General features: G+C 51.6%; 1 protein-coding gene across 5 annotated transcripts in view; it reads right to left on the minus strand.

Moving 5' to 3' along the window:
- Window positions 1–37: 37 nt before the first annotated feature.
- SMARCD2 (SWI/SNF related, matrix associated, actin dependent regulator of chromatin, subfamily d, member 2) overlaps window positions 38–18,038 on the minus strand; it is a 21,668-nt gene continuing 3,667 nt past the window's right edge. For 2 of the 5 annotated variants that reach the window (XM_047833450.1, XM_047833448.1), the window contains exons 2-15: window positions 11,337–11,465; window positions 6,040–6,185; window positions 5,111–5,295; window positions 4,872–4,914; window positions 4,603–4,725; window positions 3,430–3,585; window positions 2,935–3,030; window positions 2,690–2,791; window positions 2,385–2,546; window positions 2,110–2,207; window positions 1,574–1,709; window positions 1,265–1,387; window positions 1,034–1,135; window positions 38–957 (exon numbers count right to left, since the gene is read on the minus strand). In XM_047833450.1, coding sequence (XP_047689406.1) covers window positions 904–957; window positions 1,034–1,135; window positions 1,265–1,387; window positions 1,574–1,709; window positions 2,110–2,207; window positions 2,385–2,546; window positions 2,690–2,791; window positions 2,935–3,030; window positions 3,430–3,585; window positions 4,603–4,725; window positions 4,872–4,914; window positions 5,111–5,286 — 1,371 coding nt within the window. In that variant the 5' untranslated portion in view covers window positions 5,287–5,295; window positions 6,040–6,185; window positions 11,337–11,465 and the 3' untranslated portion in view covers window positions 38–903. Of the gene's footprint in view, window positions 958–1,033; window positions 1,136–1,264; window positions 1,388–1,573; window positions 1,710–2,109; window positions 2,208–2,384; window positions 2,547–2,689; window positions 2,792–2,934; window positions 3,031–3,429; window positions 3,586–4,602; window positions 4,726–4,871; window positions 4,915–5,110; window positions 5,296–6,039; window positions 6,186–9,691; window positions 10,217–11,336; window positions 11,466–18,038 lie in introns of those variants that run through there. The other 3 variants (XM_047833452.1, XM_047833449.1, XM_047833447.1) reach the window with 3 other exon arrangements.

Genomic DNA, 18,038 nt, shown 5'->3' on the forward strand with positions numbered 1-18,038 from the left:
ATGCGTGGCCACACCATTCAATGACCAAGTCTGGGTATCACCGATAAACAAGGATTTATTTGGAAATTTCCAAACCTGCCAGAAGTGGCACTTGCCAAGCCCTGGGGTCCGCCCTCCCTACCGAGTTCCAAAGGGCAACAAGGGTTCTCCCCACCTCCCCCTCCACCGCTCACGCACACCCGTACCTCAGGCCATGCCAGAGAACTGGAGTCCCCTCCAAGGAGGCCCTACCACCCTGGGCCCAAGAGCTGGGGTGGCCGCCCTCTGGCATCCCAGGAGATGATGGCGGCCAGAGCCGCTTGCATAGATTGAGGAAAGAAAATAAGGAAGGAGGCACCAAACAGGGCTCCCTGAAAACCCCAACTTACCCCTGTACAAAAAAAGTGGCTCCCGCATAGAAAAACCTGCTTCCCAAATAGTGCAAATACCCAAAGGAAAGGAAAAAACCAGCAGCAAGACTGCGCTGGTAGGAATGGCAAAGAACTTTGGTTTAGAAAGGCCAGGAAGAGTGTGAGCTGTGCCCCTCTTCCTCACCCAGCTCCTCGGAGCCAGCACTGATGCTAGCTCCGAGGGGGTCTGTAAACAAGCAAAGCTGGCGGGCCTGGTTCTGAAGTCTCCACTGCAATGTCAAACTACAGCCTCCAGCGGACCTACTTGGGCCTGCCTGCCCGCAGGGAGCAGAGGAGGCATCTGTTCTGAACCCATTTAAAGCCAAAGTGTAAAGTAAATATAAGGCTTCGGGGACCAAGCAACAAGGAATCCTATCACTACATTTACGAAACTACAGCCGGGGAACACAGGGTGACAGCAGACACCCTTCACCCCATCCTTAGCCTATGGGTCTGTGGCCCCAGAGGGTGGTCCCCTTCCAGGTGGAGGTGGGGGGGGGAGGTCCCTGAGCAGTTAGGTCAGGCGGATTCCCAGCACCTGTTCCAGTTCTTGCCTTCGCTGCTGCACCTGGAGAAAGGAGAGACCGGCGGCTCAGGCCTCTGCCACTTGCAGCCTCAAGAGGGCACACAGGGCAGAGCCTCACCTTGGCAAAGATGTGCCTCCCCACTGCTTCCTGGGCCCAGGGCTGGTGGTAGAAAGCAGCTCGTCTCTCTTCCTCAGGATTCCCAATCACATCAGTGATGATCTGCAGAGAGCCAGGAGGAGAGCTGTATGCGGTGCCATTCCCACCCCTGCGAGCAGAAGTAGGGACGGGGAGGGGGTAAAAGTCCCCCCAGGGCTTAGCATGGGATCAAGCTCAGGAGGAGGACCACACCTTCAGATCTCGGCGCTGAGATCGGAGCCACTCCTGGATGAAGTCCTGAGGGTCAGTGCTAAAGCTGAGCATGAAATCCCTCTGGGTCTTCAGCTGGTTGATGGACTCAATGGTCTCATGGATCTGGAGAAAGGAGTCCGTGTGTCAGGCTGGTCCCCACTCTTAGCATGTCCTGTTTCCAGGCCTAACCCCAAAGGACTCAGAGCAAGATCCCTTCCCAAGGTGCTACATGTACAGAAATGTCCCCCAACACAGCCTACCCACCCTCATCTTGGGTCCCTGAGGAGGCTGGGAAGGCAGAGGGCCCACCTTGACATCAAGGGAGGCAATCTCCTGTTGATTGGTGGTGGAGGCCAGAAAATTGCTCATCTGGGCCTTGAGTGGGTCGTCTACCTCCACATCAATGTCATAACACGCTGTCTTCTTCTGGTCATTAGGGTCTACGCTGTAGGCAGGACACAGGAGGGGAGGGGTCAGCATACAGCTACGTTCATCCCACCCACCAGGGCCAAACCTGCACGTGCTCAGGTAGCAAGAAACCAAACCTGCTGCTTTTCTTTGGTTTTACATCAAGCCGAAAGTAAACGGTTTTTGTTCTTAAGGTATAAGGCTTTTTGTTTCTAATGTATTATTTATTTTTGAGAGCGTGAGAAAGAGCGTGTGAGCAGGGGAGGGGCAGAGAAAGAGAGGGAGACAGGATCCAAAGCAGGCTCTGCACCTCTGTCCGTGAATTCATGAAATCATGACCTACGCCAAAGGCGGACGCTTAACCCACTGAGCCACCCAGGCGCCCCGAGGTAAGTGGCTCTTCAAAGAGCCTTCCCATTCCCCCCCCTTCCATTTACCTAATGACGTGGTTGATGACAATGGGGTCTGGATGCTGCAGCAATCCAGCCAGCTTCATGGGAATCTCCGAGAAACGAAGTCGGCCACAACTGAAGATCTAGGGAGAGTACCAAAGGCCTGGTGATGCCTTGGAGGGCACAGAGGGAAATGGGCCATCCCAGGGTCAGTGTGGAGAATGTGGCCAAGAACAAGCCCCGCAGGGAGGTGAAGCAGTGGGCAGGGCAAGGGCCACGAGACCGGGGGGGGGGGGGGGGGGGGATGGCCGCCAGCTCACCTGGCGGAAGTAACGGTTGCAATTGATGTACTCCCGCTCATGCCCGTCCTGCAGCTGGTTGTGTTTGATATAAAGCCACAGGGCCTGCATGATGGCGGCCCTGGTCTGTGTGTGCACCCCTAGCAGCCTTGCCAGTCGGGGGTCCAACTTGTACTGGGGAGGCTGGAGATAGACAGAGGGGAGTCAGGGGGGTGTGGTCTTGTGAGAAACCAAAGTGGAAGGATCGGGCAGGACAGAAAGGGTTTACCACAGGAACCCGGCTCTCCTCCCCCAGATGACTCCCTGGGGCCCCAGACATTCATCACCTGATGATCCAGCATGAGCAGGAGGGTGCACTTGACGTTGAGGTCTCCAGGCCGTTTCACCTGGAAGCCATCAGTCTCCTGGGTGGTGGGCATCCGGTGCCACTGGCAGGGAGGAGGGGAGCAGACCTCATCACCAAGGGAGTGGGGCCGGAGCACACACACCTCGCCCTCTACAGGACCGACGCCACTTCTCTGCCCACCCAGCATGTCAGCCTGTGCTCCCCACACCCCAGGGCCACTCTTACCTCCACCAGGTGGTTGTCAGGCCCGTACAGTTCCTTGTCCAGCTCAATGACGAGGCTCTTAAAGAATGAAGAAAACTTCCTCTTCTGTTTGCTAGGCTGGGGAACAGTAATGGGTGTGAGTTGGGGGTGCTGCTGACCTCTCAACCTAACCTAGGCTAAGCCCCCAAAAAAGTACTATTTCCATCCTGCATCTCAGGGTAGTGAGACTCTTGGGCCCCGAAGGAAGCAAGGAGACAGGGCAAAATGAGGCGCCGGATGCAGGGAAAGGACTCTGGGTGCACCCCGCTGGCAGCCAACGAGGACTGAATTAGAAAGGGGTACCCCTTCTTCAAGACACTTCACTGCCACCCGCAGGATAGCTCTTGTAACCACCATACAAATCTTCAAGCTCTGGCTTGGAGCTGTGACCCAGCAGTGCCCTCTCCCTCAGGCAGGACTTCACTCTTAAGCCCACACAGGCCACCTCCCCTCCAGACACCACCTCTCCCAACTCACATCATCCAGCAGTTTTCCCTCCACTCGGAGTTCCCAGGAAGCCACCTTGTCCCCTGCTGGGGTTCCCCCGGGGGTCCCTGCGTTTCCTGCATTATCACCTTCTGCTTTGCTGGGACTGAATGTATTAGAAATATAGATCCGCAGCTTTCGTTTTTGCTAAAGAGAGAAAGACAACCAGCTAGAGGTGGGCCAACACGTTGGAAAACAATGCTACCCAATCTTTGTCTGAACCCACTCGACATCAATACTGAATGCTGTCTAGGGGCCAGGTACCTTGTTAGGTACCGGAAATCGGGAGTAGGAAATCCCAGTCCCAGACTTCAGAGAACTCACAACTACGGAGGAGAGAAAGGCACTACTGACAACTCCAACACAGTGCAATTGGTGGTGTTGACAGGTGCGCACAGGGTGCCATCGGGCAAGTTGGAAGCTTCCAGCACACATTTTACACGAAACTCAAACACTGGCCCCAAAGTATTCTGGCCTCTGGAAAGCTTTTACCACTCAGGGGATTATTCTAGATTATTATCTTTAAACCAGGGGAGTGTGTGCATGGAGGTAGGAACTATGCTTATCCATCTCTAGTCTTGCCCTGCAAACTTCTGACTGTGATCCGTAAGGTTTACATCTTAAATGACTCAGGAGGCACATACATATATCAATATCTGAAACAAAACATCATTAAACAATACTTTTACTACTACGGTAAGTATTATACTACTGTGAAGTATTATAATTTCTACTATTTTATATTTTGTTAAAAACAGGCTGGGCCTGGGGCACCTGGGTGGCTCAGTTGGTTAAAGTTTCTGACTTCGGCTCAGGTCATGGTCCCACAGTTGACAAGTTCAAGCCCTGGATCAGGCTGTGTGCTCATACCTCAGGGCCCGCAGCCTGCTTCGGATTCTGTGTCTCCGTCTCTCTCTGCCCCTCCCCCACTCACACTCTGTCCCTCATTTCTCTCAAAAACGAATAAAAACATTAAAAAATTGAAAAAAAAAAAACAACATGCTGGCCCCACCACATTAAATTGAGTTCATGTTCCACTAATGGGCTGCATCCTGCAGCATGAGAAATCACAGACCCATGCTTGGCAGACCCAGGCCGGAACACAACATCAGGGGGAGGCAGAGAAGTCTGGGAAGGCCCAGGACTGGCCGGGGCTGCACACACCGTCAGAGGCTTTTTGATGGCCTCTTGGATCTCCATCCGCTTCCGGGCAATGGTCTGGTCCAGCTTCCGCTCAAAAGCCAAAAGATCCATATACGCCTGAGACTCTGGGACAAGTTCCCGAATCTAGAAGAAGAGAGGAATTCATTAGTTTGTTTCAGCTGCAGCTCTGGCTCCTTGCTCCGCTATCCCAGAGTTGGGGGAACCTGACTGTACCCGCAGCCTGCCAGCCACTGGGTAAGGCCTCCTAGGCCCCCACCCAACATACTCACTCGCTGAGGTAGAACCTTATCTGCCATCTTCCTCCTCTTTAACCTGGGGAGGACAGAAACCCATTTAAGGGGTCAATGGTCCAAAACACCTCCCCCTCCCTTCCCCCTCCAGTCCCTAGGACCCTCCCCCAGAAGAACCAGGAGTCACCCTCAGTCATTAGAGCGCTTAGGACAGAAGGAACTGCTCTGTTACCACCAGAGCTGTGCCGGGCAGAGCAGGAGAAACAAGATGGTCTTACCCCCGGCGCTGGGCCGGCATTGGATGCTGGGCCTGGGGCACCAGCAGGCGTTTTCGGAACGGGTCCATCATGGTGGGTGGCATACCAGGTCGAAGTGGAGCAGCTGTGCCAAATGGGGAGCCGGCAGGGGGCCCCACCTGCAAGCCAGCCATGGGCATCCGGCTCCCTGGTGACATACCGGGCCGCTGGAAGAAGCAAGCCAATGGGGGTGCATAGGTCAGCGGCAGAGCCCCACGGGGCCCATAGCCCATTCCCTCCATCCCTCTCCTGGGCTGGGTCTGGCCCTGAGCAGCACACCGCAGAGCCCCGCTTGGAGGACAGGAACAAAGGGGAGCAGGTGCCCAAGAGCAGAAATGTAAACCACACCTGCCCCGCCCCCTTCAACCACCCTGGCGTCAGTGCCAGCAAATGAGGCCTGCCAGAGTCTGGGGTGGGAAGGAGAGTCCTGCCTGCGAGGGAAGGGCCCGCAGGAGTGTTTTGGGGCCCACTGCCACCTTCCAACCCGAGCGCACGACACCCTGCTCCCTGGAACCAGCCGGCTCTAAGACACTCCCGACACCATCGCGTGATCCCACCAAGCACTCCTATCTACTTCCTTCCCCAGCTGGAGACAGAAGCATGGCCTGGGGGCAGTGTCACAGCCAGGTGGAAGGGTGCACTGTGATATGAGCAGGCAAGGCCCCAACATCCATCTCCTGGCACCAGCCTAGTGGTGTGACTAAAGGGAGGAAGACAGTCCAATGGGCTGGCGAGCCTGTCAGGCAGGGGCACCCTAGGTGAGCAAGCCACAACAGGATGGGCCGGAGCATGTCCCAACCGGTACGGGTGGCCTCGGGTACAGTACAGAGACCATCTGGTCACCATATGGCCCCTATTCACAACCCAGAACTGGACCCTTCTCTCCACCTCCCTACTGCCCTGTTCCCTACCCCTATGCCGAGTGACCCCAAGAGGAAAGCTGTGGCTCCTGTGTGGCCTATCAGAGAGCGGCTGGCACCCGGGCTCTGTCCGCGGTCCGTGCACCACCTGGCGGCTGGGGCTGTTGGGTGCTTAACTCAGCCCTCACGATCCCAAACTGGAGAACGGAGGGAAGATTATGCAAGATCAGTCATAGGGTCACCAGGAGCCCGGGTTACAGAAACGGCTTCTGTAGAAGTCTGCAGAAGGATTTCCCACTGAGGTCCAGCTCCCCAACATTTCTGGGAGTAACCCTGCCCCCCCCCCCCCCCCCGCCTCCCCCTCTATAGCTGCTGCCTGCAAGGCCTGTTTGGCAGCTCTGCTTTGCACACACTGTCCCTGGCAGCTTCGCAGGGCTGGCCCCAGGGCCTAGATTATGCAACCAGCACAACTACCCCACCAAGCCACGCTAGGTGGGGACTTGCACCAAATCAGAGAACCTCCTACCCCCAGCCCGGTATCATGGAGATGAGAATATTCCCCCCACTTTTTCATCTAGCGCCAAACTCATGTTCTCAGCACAGAGGGTCAGACTCCTGACCAGAGGGAGAGATGAAGAAAAGTGACCCAGAGATGTAGGGAAGGGCAAAGGGGGAGTAGGGTGGGAAAAGCCATCTGGGGGAATGGAGTTGAACGTGGGGGACTCTGGGGCTTCAGGAGGCCTGCCGCGAAGAGATTTGTCCAAGCTGCTGAAAGGCAAAGGACAGCCTGTTTCTCGGCCTTAATGAGCCATGGCCAGAGATTACAGGAAACAAACTCAGTGTGGCCACAGCTGTAAACCCAGGCTCCAGACACGCTAGACATATTTTCCCCACCCTGAACATGAGCCAGAGGGCAAGAACAGCTGGAGCAGTGGGACCCGCACAGAGTGAGACAGGGCCCTGAGGTCCCCAAGAAGCCACTCACTAGGACTTCTACAAAACCTCCTCGGCACCACCCATCCCTCCTAGGCAGGTGCTCTTGTAGCAGGAAGTCCCCAGTCAAGGCTGCAGGGGCAGGGCCTGGAATAGGCCCCTCCCAGACATCTGCTCCAAACTTCCCAGGCGCAGGGCCCCCAGCTCACCCCAGGCCCCAGGCTTCTCCCAAGAGGGAGAAGAGGCCCAGGGGAAGGTTGCTTAGTCCCAGCTTAGTCTTGCCAAGCTCCACACCTGCTCTTTGAAGCACCAGTAACTCCTCTTCAAAATAAAAACCCCAAGAGTTTAAAAAAAAAAAAAAAAATACAAAGCCCAGGTCAGGCCTCTCAGGCTCTATAAGTCCCTCGCCTGCAGTTGAGCGAGGTAGGCCTGGCTCAGTGCCCTGAACCTCGGAAGTGTGCAACAACGTCCTCTCCCTAGCCCAGCAGCAGCCCACGACCTAAGTGTGATTCTACCTCCACCACCCAGGACAGCAGCGGCGCGTGGCCGGGCCTGATGCTGCTGTCTCCAGAGAGCACACACACAGCCCTGCCTCAAAGCCTGTGGCCCTGGCGCTCCTGGTGGCCGGGCCTAGGAGAAGAGAACATACCCCTCCCTAACTAGAAAATATTTTGAACTCTGGAGTGAACCCAACAATCTGTGTTTCTTTGGGTTTTGTTTTTCCTTAAGCTCCTCCGTTGAGTATGATCCACAGCTAGAACTCCTTCCACTGTGTGGAGGGAGATGGGTCGTCACTTCCCTTCTTTCATTGGCTCCCCTACTTGCCCAACTCGGGCCCTGAAACCCTTGCTCTTCTAGCTCACCCCACGTGCTCTGACAGGAACCCCTTTGCTCCTGAGATCTCAAGTCCCATCTCCTGAAGTCACACAACTGGACTTGGAAAGAGGCCAAGCAAGATCTTCCTCAAACTTAGCCAAAGTGAACTGGGTCCGCCCTCTCCCTTTCTACCTCTAATGCCCCTCCCCAGAAGAAGAGGAGGTGATGAAAAGCTGGTGGGCTAGAAAGCCTGGGGAAGCAGAGGCTCAGTGCCTTCCCCTTGGTTCCCAACCCTAGCAGCCTGGGACTACCCAGCCAGCCAGCCAGCCAAACCTTGCCACTGGCCCTAGTCCACTCCCTACGTATGGTTGTGGAATTCATTTTCTCAGGGGCATTCCCCAGGCCACAGTGCCCATGGGTTTGCAGCAAAGGAACTGGAGAGGCTCCTATCTGTTCCTTAGATCCTTCTCAGGCCAAAGGCCCACAAGGAGGCTCCAAGGCCAGCCCTCAGCTAGGTAGCCCAGGGGCTGGAATGGAATGGCTGATGCAGGGACCCCTCAGCAACACCTTGGAGCCACGAATCCCCAAGTGGGAAAGCAAGATGGGAGTGGTTGGGACCAGGTCTATCTCTGTCAATACCCAGACCCTTTTTCTTTACAGGGAGGAGTGAGAATGAGGAGTTAGAGGGAAAAATCACTCCTCAGTTAAGAATCTCTTTCGAAAGCGAGGGCCCAAGGCTCATGGGTAGGGGAGGAATGCATATCCTACTCCATGAGGATCCATTTTTGGAGGCTCTACCTGGAGATAACAGAGTAAGCCCCAGCTTCCTTGGGAGATTAGCAAAGAAGCCAGTGCCAAATGCTGGGGCACACAGGTTGGGTGGAATATGGCCATGTTAGAACTTAAAGTCTAAATAAAAGTGGAGAGGGAGTGGGGAAAAGGACAGGCACAATTCCTAAGCATTCTGGGGTAACCAGAAACAATGCACTTGGCGGGGACTGATGAGCAGGATCCTCATACTGTATGAGTTCCTCATACACTGACCCTAAGGATGAAGTCTCTGCTTCTCAATGGCCTTTGAAGCTGCAACCTGAGAAGCTCTCTCTTTGAAGCCAAACTCCAAAGGAGTCAGGACAGAACTCTTTGAACAACTCTCACAGGCTCCTCCAGCCCCAGACCATCAGGGCTCAGTGGAGCCTCTCTGCTCCTGCAGACTAATCAACTCCTGGACACTATGACACCAGGCAGGAAGCCAAAAAGAGAGTCTGCCCAGAATGGGCTGGGTTTTCCGCCTTCCTCAGGCCCCGCCACCACCATCTGTGGTCGAACCCAGAACCATCCCATGCAAGGGCTCCTGGGCCTGACCAGGAGTAGACCCTGCCTGGCATAGATTGGAATCCTCTTCCTCTATCTTCTACCTCCCATGCCTGGGAAGCCAGGCCCTTCTTCCTCCTCATCAGCAGCTGGGAACCATCTCAGACTCGCTAGAACTCTGCCAGTTCCCAACTAGAAAAAAAAAACAAAACAGCGCAGACTTGGAGTGGGACCAAGGCCAATGCAGGGTAACCCTGGTTTCTCAGTGAGGGCCCTTTTGCAAAACTTTCTCAGCACTTCCCAGAACCCCCTACCCTAGGATCTACACCAGCATTCTCAACCCAGTCGCCTACAACTCACTAGCTCCAACTCCTCCATCTCTCAGTTACTCAGAATCCCGGTTCCAAGAAAGCCTCCAGGCCCTTCCAACCGCTTCAAACCCTCCACCCCAGAATCGTTCTTACCCTCTCCCCCAACTGCCCCACCACCCGGCCTTGCCCTCCTCCCTGTCCCGTGCACTCCGCACGCTGGGCCCCTGTGCCCTCGGTCCGTCGGCTGCCCCGGGGCCCTCACTCGAGGCCCCAGTAGCTCCATGCCCCGGGCGTGCTCGCGGCGCCGCCTGCCCATCCGCGCTCCTCACCTGGTACTGCGCCGCGGGGCCCGCGGGGCCCATGGGGCGGAAGGCGGCGGCCCCGGGACCCCCCACACCTCCAGCCGGTCCTGGCCCCCTGAGCGCCGGTCCGGGCAGCATGCCGGGTCCCGCTGGCGGAGGCGGCGCCCCCAGAGCCGCGGCAACTGCGCCGCCGCCAGGACTCAGCGGAGGCAGCGGGAACCCGCCCGCGACACGGCCCGACATCGCTCCGTCCCGTCCGGCGGTGTCGCGATCCGGGCTCCGGGCTCCGTGTCGAGTCCGCTCCGCGATCCGTGATCCGGGACTTTCCGATCTAAATTCCGGGTTCTGGGGTTTGTTGATCCGGGTTCCGGGATTTCCTAGTCCAAGACCTCGAGTTCCCCACAGACCCGGTTTGGGGCAGGGCCGATCCTGATTCCGGTCCTGCCCGGGGAATTCCGGATCCGGGATCTGCTGCAGGCCCGCCTGCCGCCCGCGGCCTCCGGAGGTTTGGCCGACAGAGTCCAGTTACCCAGAGGCGGCAACTAACTCCCTGCCCCGCCCAAACAAGCCCAGCGCTAGGCCCCACCTATACCCAGCGGCCCAATGCCAGGATGCCTCCTCAAATCCCGCCCATCGCGAGACCCGCCCCTGACGGGCACCGCCCCTAACCGTCAGCCCCAGAGCCACGCCCACACCCCTTGGACCAGCCCTTGGCCGGAGAGGCGGGGGCGAAAAGCTGCGCAGGAAGCGCTGTGCAAGGCGCGGGGTCAGAGGTCGAAGGTCACTTAGGGCTTCAACAGAGAATGGGTAGTTGCTGAGAGCTCCCAGGTGTAGCCGACTCCCCGAGATACCTAGTTACTCTCTCTGAAAATAGTTTTCTCGAGTCGCCTTCCTACATTTTCAGCATTAAAGACAACACAGAGCTGTTCTCTGGGGCAGAAGAGCCTCCAACTTTTGACTTTGTTTAAAAGCCCATCCTGGTGGCTCAGAGCTGCCAAGGGATATCAGCTGCCCCAGACCCGATCCAGCTGTGTGAAGGGTTGACTTGGCCAAGATCCGAGGTTTTTTGCATATTTTTAACGTGCTCTGCCTCACTTTAAGGAAGCCTAGTACTTTACTCCAGAGGAAATGTTTCTAGTGGGTGGAAATTTGCATTATGAGAAACCTCCCTGTAGTTAAATAAGGTTTTTTTCTCCAGGATTTATAGTACTTAATTGAAAAAAATGCAGTACCTTTTCAGAAGCCACTGTCCTGTATCATAAAGTATTCAAAATAAAGTGCTTCAGCTGTGTCAGAGAGCCTACCTTCTGGTCGTCTGGGATTTTCTCCCCATGATCTAGACCAGTGCTGCTTAAACTTCAATGAGCAAAAGAAACATCTGGGGCTCTTGTTCAAAATGCAGATTATGATTCAGTAGGTTTGGGGTCTGAGACAGGGCTTAAGCTTCAGCATTTCTAACAAGCTCCAAAAGCAATGCTGTTGCTACTCAGACAACAGTTTTGAGCAGCCAAGATAGATTTTCACTATATAAATTCTCTGCTTTGTTTTCACCCCTAACAAAGTCTTGCACCATAGCACCCAGTTCATAGTACAGTTCTTCACCCTTCATAGTACAGTTCTCTTCCCTTCATAGTACAGTTCTCCACCCTTTTTAGAAATCAGTTCTGCTCACCTGTACTTGCTGGTATCCTTCCTCCAGTGATGAACCCTACTTTGCTGTTGCTTTCCTGCCTCTGGGTCTTCTCAGAGATCATGCTCCTCCTTCCGCCTTTGGGTTCACTGCCAGTCTCGGAACAGGCCACTGAAATTGTTACAGTCATTGAATCAGGGCCCCTCTCCACCCCTGTAAAGTGCGTAAAGAATTCATGATAATGTAATTAGTACCCATTTCAAGACTTTCAAGCTTGTTCCAAGGAGTTTGAGGGAGCAGTAGGGGCAAATCCCCTGGGGAGCTATTCCAAACTATCCCTTCTAGCCACCCCCACTAAACAACACACGTACACAATCCAATGGCTTCCAGTATTATATTTTAAGAATAAGGTTCCCAGGGGTGACTGGGTGGCTCAGTTGGTTAAGCAACAGACTTCAGCTTAGGCATTATCTCTTGGCTCAAGAGTTCGAGCCCTGCATCAGGCTCTGCATTAAGGGTGTGGAGCCTGCTTAGAATTCTCCCTCCCTCCCTCCCTCCCTCTCTCCCTCCCTCTCTCTCTCTCTCTCTCTCTCTCGCTCTCGCTCTCGCTCTCGCTCTCTCTCTCCCCCCCTCCCCCCCGCCCTCTCTCTGCCCCTTTCCCATGCACACTTGCATGCTCTCTCTCTCAAAATAAACTTAAAAAAATAAGCCTCCCAGTATTATACACCTGAAACTAATAGAACACTGTATGTTAATTATACTGGAATTTAAATTTACAGAAAAATAATAGAATAAGCCTGCCAAGTAATTCTGATACAACCTGCCTTGTAGAGAACCTTTACACTAGAAAACAGACAAGCTAATAAGTGCATTTAAAAAAGAGATAAGGGGCAGCTGCCTGGCTTAGTCAGTAGAGCATACGACTCTCGATCTTGGGTCATGAGTTCGAGCCCTGTACTGGGTGTAAAGATAACTTAAAAAATAAAATCGGAGAGTAGAGCACAATCGGTGGCTCAGTGGGTTGAGCATCCAACTCTTGATTTTGGCTTCGGTCATGATCCAGGGTCATGGGATCCTTACTGAGCGTGGAGCCTGCTTGGGATAGTCTCTCTCTCTCTCTCTCTCTCTCTCTCTCTCTCTCTCTCAAAAAAAAAAAAAAAAATCTTGTAATGGGGGCACCTGGGTGGCTCAGTCAGTTAAGCATCCAACTTCAGCTCAGGTCATGATCCCATGGTTTGTGAGTTCCAGCCCCACGTCAGGCTCTGTGCTGACAGCTCAGAGCCTAGAGCCTACTTCGGATTCTGTGTCTCCCTCTCTCTCTCTGCCCCTCCCCCGTTCTCTTCCTCCCTCCCTCTCTCTCTCAAAAATAAACATTAAAAATTTTTAAAAATCTTTTAGTGTTTTTATTTATTTTTGAGAGAGAGGAGAGCATGAGTGGGGCAGGGGCAGAGAGACAGGAGGTCAGAGGATCAGAAGCAGGCTCTGCGCTGACAGCAGAGACCCCAATGCAGGGCTCAAACTCCCCAACCGTGAGATCATGACCCGAGCTGAAGTCAGACACTTAACCGACTGAGCCACCCAGGTATCCCTCTCTCCCTAAAAATTTTAGAAAGAAAAAAATAAAATCTTGGGGCACCTGGGTGGCTCAGGCGATTAAGCATCCAACTCTTGATTTCGGTGCAGGTCATGATCTCATGGTTTGTGGGGTGGAACCCTGTGTTGGGCTCTGCACTGACAGCACAGAGCCTGCTTGGGATTCTCTCTCTTCCCCCCCCCCCCCCCCCGCCGCTCTCTCTGCCCCTCCCTCCCTCTGTCTCTCTCTGTCTCTCTCTCTCTCAAATAAATAAAAATAACTAAAAATAAAATCTTAATAAAATTTTTTTTAATTTAAAAAAGATAAAACAGTTAAATGTAATTCAGGTCCTCGTTTTCCCCTTGATTAAAACCCTCCCCAGCTTCCCATTGCTCTTAGGTTGAATATCATACTCCCCCCTCATGACATGTAAGATTCTGCAAGGCCTGGCTCCTGCTTACCTCCTTGGGCTCATTTTAAACCATTGCCTTTGGTTCTCTAAGAGTGAGTCCAGAGGTTCTCCTGGCAATTTCTCAAACTGCTAAGCCCCTTCCAACCTCAGAGCCTCTCTACTTCCAGCCCTTTGTTATCTTTTCCATACTCTCCCCTTACTTTATTTCTCACCAAGCCATTATCACAATATGTAATTGCTTGCCTAGGTGTGAACTGGCTTACTGTCTGATCTGGCTCCTTCGCTAAAATACAAATTCTTTGAAGGTGGGAATTCTTTCTCTTTTTTCTTTGTTATTGAGATTCACATAATGTAAAATTAACCATTTGAAAGCAAACGATTCATTGGCGTTTAGCACATTCACAGTGTTGTACAACCACCACCTCTATCTAGTTCTAAACATTTTCATCCAAAAGAAAATTCCATACCCATTAAGCAGTTGTTTATTCTCCTCTCCTATCCCCTGGTACACACCAATCTGCATTGTCTCTATGGATTCACCTGTTCTGATTATTTCATATAAATGGAATTATATAACATGTGACTTTTGTGTCTGGCTTTTTAAATTTGGCATAATGTCTTCAAGGTTCATGCATGTTGTAGTATGTGCCAGCACTTCATTTCTTTTTATGGCTGAATAATATTCCGTTGTATGTATATGCCATCATCTGCTTACCCATTTATCTATTGATAGACATTTGGGTTCTTTCCATCTCTCAGTTATCGTAAGTAATGCCGCTGTGAATGTGCATGTACACGTATTTAAGTACCTGTTTTCAATAATTTGGGGTATATATTGTGTTACTTTTAACCACTGTCGTAACCTAATCAATACATGTGTTTAAACAAGTGAATGATCTTTTAGTGAGAGAGAATGATAAACAATACCAACAATGAGTTAATTGCTATGATAAAACATCCTCAAGGTGTTAGGGGGAAAATAGGATATCTAAGTTATGGTAAGGATAAAGAAGATTTCCTATTCATTAAGCAGAGAATAGCTGACACTTATTAAGTACCACATGTATTACTTCTTTTATTTAAAAAAAAATTTTTTTTAACGTTTATTTATTTTTGAGACAGAGAGAGACAGAGCATGAACAGGGGAGGGGCAGAGGGAGAGGGAGACACAGAATCTGAAGCAGGCTCCAGGCTCTGAGCTGTCAGCACAGAGCCCAACGCGGGGCTTGAACTCACGGCCCGGCCCGTGAGATCATGACCTGAGCCGAAGTCGGACGCTTAACCGACTGAGCCACCCAGGCGCCCCCGTATTACTTCTTTTAACCTTCACTGTGCATATGAGGTAAATACTCATTTTACCTCTATTTTAGAAATCAAGGCAGAGAGATTCAGTTACTTCCCCTACTCTCACTGTGATGGTTTTAGGATTCAAACCTGGTTCTGAGCTGGCTCTGGAATCCAAAATCCAGGCACTTAACGCTATGTATGACTTCTTGTTCGTAGCTGTTATTTCTCTGTTATTACCTCTGGTCTGTTATCACATGCAAAGAAAGTTTTCAAACTGAAAAGCCAGTGCTATGGGGACTCAAAGAAAAGAGGCTAATTGGTAGGACCTGATTAATTAGAAGCATTTTGATTTGAAGGAGATACTACTGATGGTCACCCAATAGGCAAACGGGATTTGACGCATCACTAGGGGCAATTCAAGACCTTGTGAAAGCACTAAGTTAATGCTCAAGAATCAAGAGAGATGGGGGGAGGGGAGACCATTCCCACACCACCCTCATAGGACCTAATGTTGTAGCCAGTTACAGGACTTGCAGTCCTGGAGGCAGCATTCCCATGCCTTTATTCCCTTGACTTGGAATGCCTTTTTTCTCTTCCTCTCTTCTTCCCTTGATACTTACTCTGCTCCCTGACCACTTTTCAGAATTTCATTCTGAAACATTCTATGGTTTCAGAAGAGGTACTTTCCTATAACCTCTGACCCTATTGCATCTACAGGCACTCAAAGACTTAATGGAACTAAAGTATTTAATTTATTAAAGTATTTTAAAAGTATTTAATAAACCCAAACCAGAGGGACAATTCCCAGTGGGTCTATGCTTCCTGACCCAGCTGTTTGGTGGGCAAAATAGCTGCCAAAGAGTTCATAGGAGAAAGGCCCTTGGAGCGAGATGGCCCAGTACTTGTGCTACAGCAGGCCAGCAAAGATCACTCCTTGGTTTGATGGCCCACAGGAGGTTAGAATTTCAGAAGAAGAAGTATGGGTAGACAGGTCATGGTGGGAAACACTTAGCACAATGGCAGCACTACTGGGGATGTACCAGGAGCCTGGCCGAGGTGGCATCCCAAGCAGCTGACACATCCATTTTCCATTTGTGGTGGTGAGGCAGGCCTGGGGCACCGCACAGTCAGAGCAGCAGAAGTGCTGGATGGCAAAGAAACACTCAGTGAGCAGCTTCTATGTGCCAGTCACTGACATCTTCTAGTAAAGAAGGTAAATGCATAAACAGATCATTTCTCCACATGACAATTGCGAACATAAAGGTATTCATAAGGTACCATGGGGAAATCTTTAATGAAGGAAACAGATTAGTGAAGACTTCTTGGGGGATGTTATGTAAAAAAGGCTATGAATGAGTTAGGCAAAGATAATGGAATAAGGCTAAAAGGCATGAAACAGCCCAGGGTGAAGAGAATCCGATTTTGCCGGATCATCAAGTGTACAAAAGTTCCTCCTCTATGTACACAATGAAGTCACAGATACATATTTTCATAGTTCACAGTCTAGCAGGTAAAACTCAAGAACAGTGTCTTCCAATAGTGGGAGTATATACCAGGATTCAAGAAGTGAGTTTCAGGTCTACAGCCCAGGTGACACTCTGGAAATCTCTGGAGCTAAGGCCTGGGGCATGATTCTACCATTTGTTCTCTCCCCATTCAAGGTAGACGTTTATGGTGCATTGAGAGACCTGGGTGGCACTGTAGTCTGAGTCCTCTTCCTGGTCACTTCCCAGACCCCCTCAGAGGCGACCTCCTGGCTCTTGAGTTTGGACCCAGAACTACTGGTATGACTGAAAAACAGACCAGTAAGACAGAGGGAAGATAAGGCAAAGGTCTCCCCTGGGATCTCTGACTTCTCCCTCCCTTCTGGTCCTCTGCAGTTCGATCCTTAGCTCTTTTCTCTATACATGACTTACCCAGACATACTCATCTATTCCCATCCCTTCAATTACTGCCTACTTTCTGATGAGCCTAAATATCTAACTCCAATCACCACCCCTCTCCTGAGATTCAGATCCGTATTTCCAATTCACTGCTAGACGCTCCATAGGTCATGTAAACCCATCTGTCCAAAATCAAGGTCTCATTGTCCTCCCTCCCAGTCTCCTCTCCTGTATCTATCCTGATACAGAGCATGAGGACATGGCAGAGGGCCTTGATGAGACATTCAAACTGGTCTTGTAGGCAGATGAAAGCCAAAGATGGGGTGACCCAACCAGATGCCCAGGACACCTGTAATCAAAAGCAAAGAGGTGAGGGGTGCCTGGGTGGCTCAGTCCGTTAAGCGTTTGACTTCAGCTCAGGTCATGATCTCACAGCTTGTAGGTTCGACCCCCATGTCGGGCTCTGTGCTGACAGCTCAGAGCCTGGAGCCTGCTTTGGATTCTGTGTGTGTGTCTCTCTCTCTCTACTCTTCCCCCACTTACACTCTCTCTCTCTCAAAAAATAAAATAAAAAACATTAAAAATTTTAAAAAAATAAAAAAAAAAAAAGCAAAGAGGTGAATAAAGAAAGTCTTAAGGACCTTCACTGTGCTCTCTTGAAGTCATCTTTCACTTCTCCCTTTCTTGCTCCCCTTCAGTCATCAAGTTCTGTTGATTTTCCCTCCTAAATCTTTTTTGGATCTATCCTACCCACCTAGGTCAGGTCCTCAGCATCTCTTCCATAACCCACCTAACTAGTTTCTCTGCTAAAAGGCCATCCTACCCTATCCCTCCTGGCAATTTTATCCCAAGGCAGCAAATATGATCACATCTCTCCATTTTCCCATATTTGTGTGCCCTCCATTACATTTAGCAGTAGGCTTTAAACCCACTGGGGTCCTTCGGGTTTCTTAGAGCTGTTGTGGCAACCTGAGAGTGAGAGGGAGGGCGGCACTGGGAGATCCTCTCTTGTGTCACCCCCACCTCTCCTCCCTGCTTCAACAAGGAGTTCAGCTTTTACTGTCTTATATATTGAGTGACCTTGCAAGATTCTTTGGCAGAAAGGTTTCCACAGCTCTAAAATATTTAAAAGGCAAGGGTTTGGGGCGCCTGGGTGGCTCAGTTGGTTGAGCGTCCGACTTCGGCTCAGGTCATGATCTCACGGTCTGTGGGTTTGAGCCCCGTGTTGGGCTTTGTGCTGAGGCTCAGAGCCTGTGCTCAGAGCCTGGAGCCTGCTTCGGATTCTGTGTCTCCCTCTCTCTCTGACCCTCCCCTGTTCATGCTCTGTCTCTCTCTGTCTCAAAAATAAGTAAATATTAAAAAAAAATTTTTTTAAAGGCAAGGGCTTGCAGAAGAGTCTGTATCTAAACTTTTCAGCATGGGATAATTGGCTCTTACTCTGTCCTCCTCTTACCTCTATAGCTTTATTTTCCACCAACATCCCAACTGAACTTAACCTTCCCTGAATACACCAAGCTCTTTCACGCTGATTCTTGTGCCTATGACGTCACTAGAATGTAAGCTCCTCCAAGGCTGGGGCTTTGTTTCCT

This window comes from Prionailurus viverrinus, chromosome E1 (assembly GCF_022837055.1).
Source record: "Prionailurus viverrinus isolate Anna chromosome E1, UM_Priviv_1.0, whole genome shotgun sequence".
NCBI classification, from domain to species: domain Eukaryota; kingdom Metazoa; phylum Chordata; class Mammalia; order Carnivora; family Felidae; genus Prionailurus; species Prionailurus viverrinus.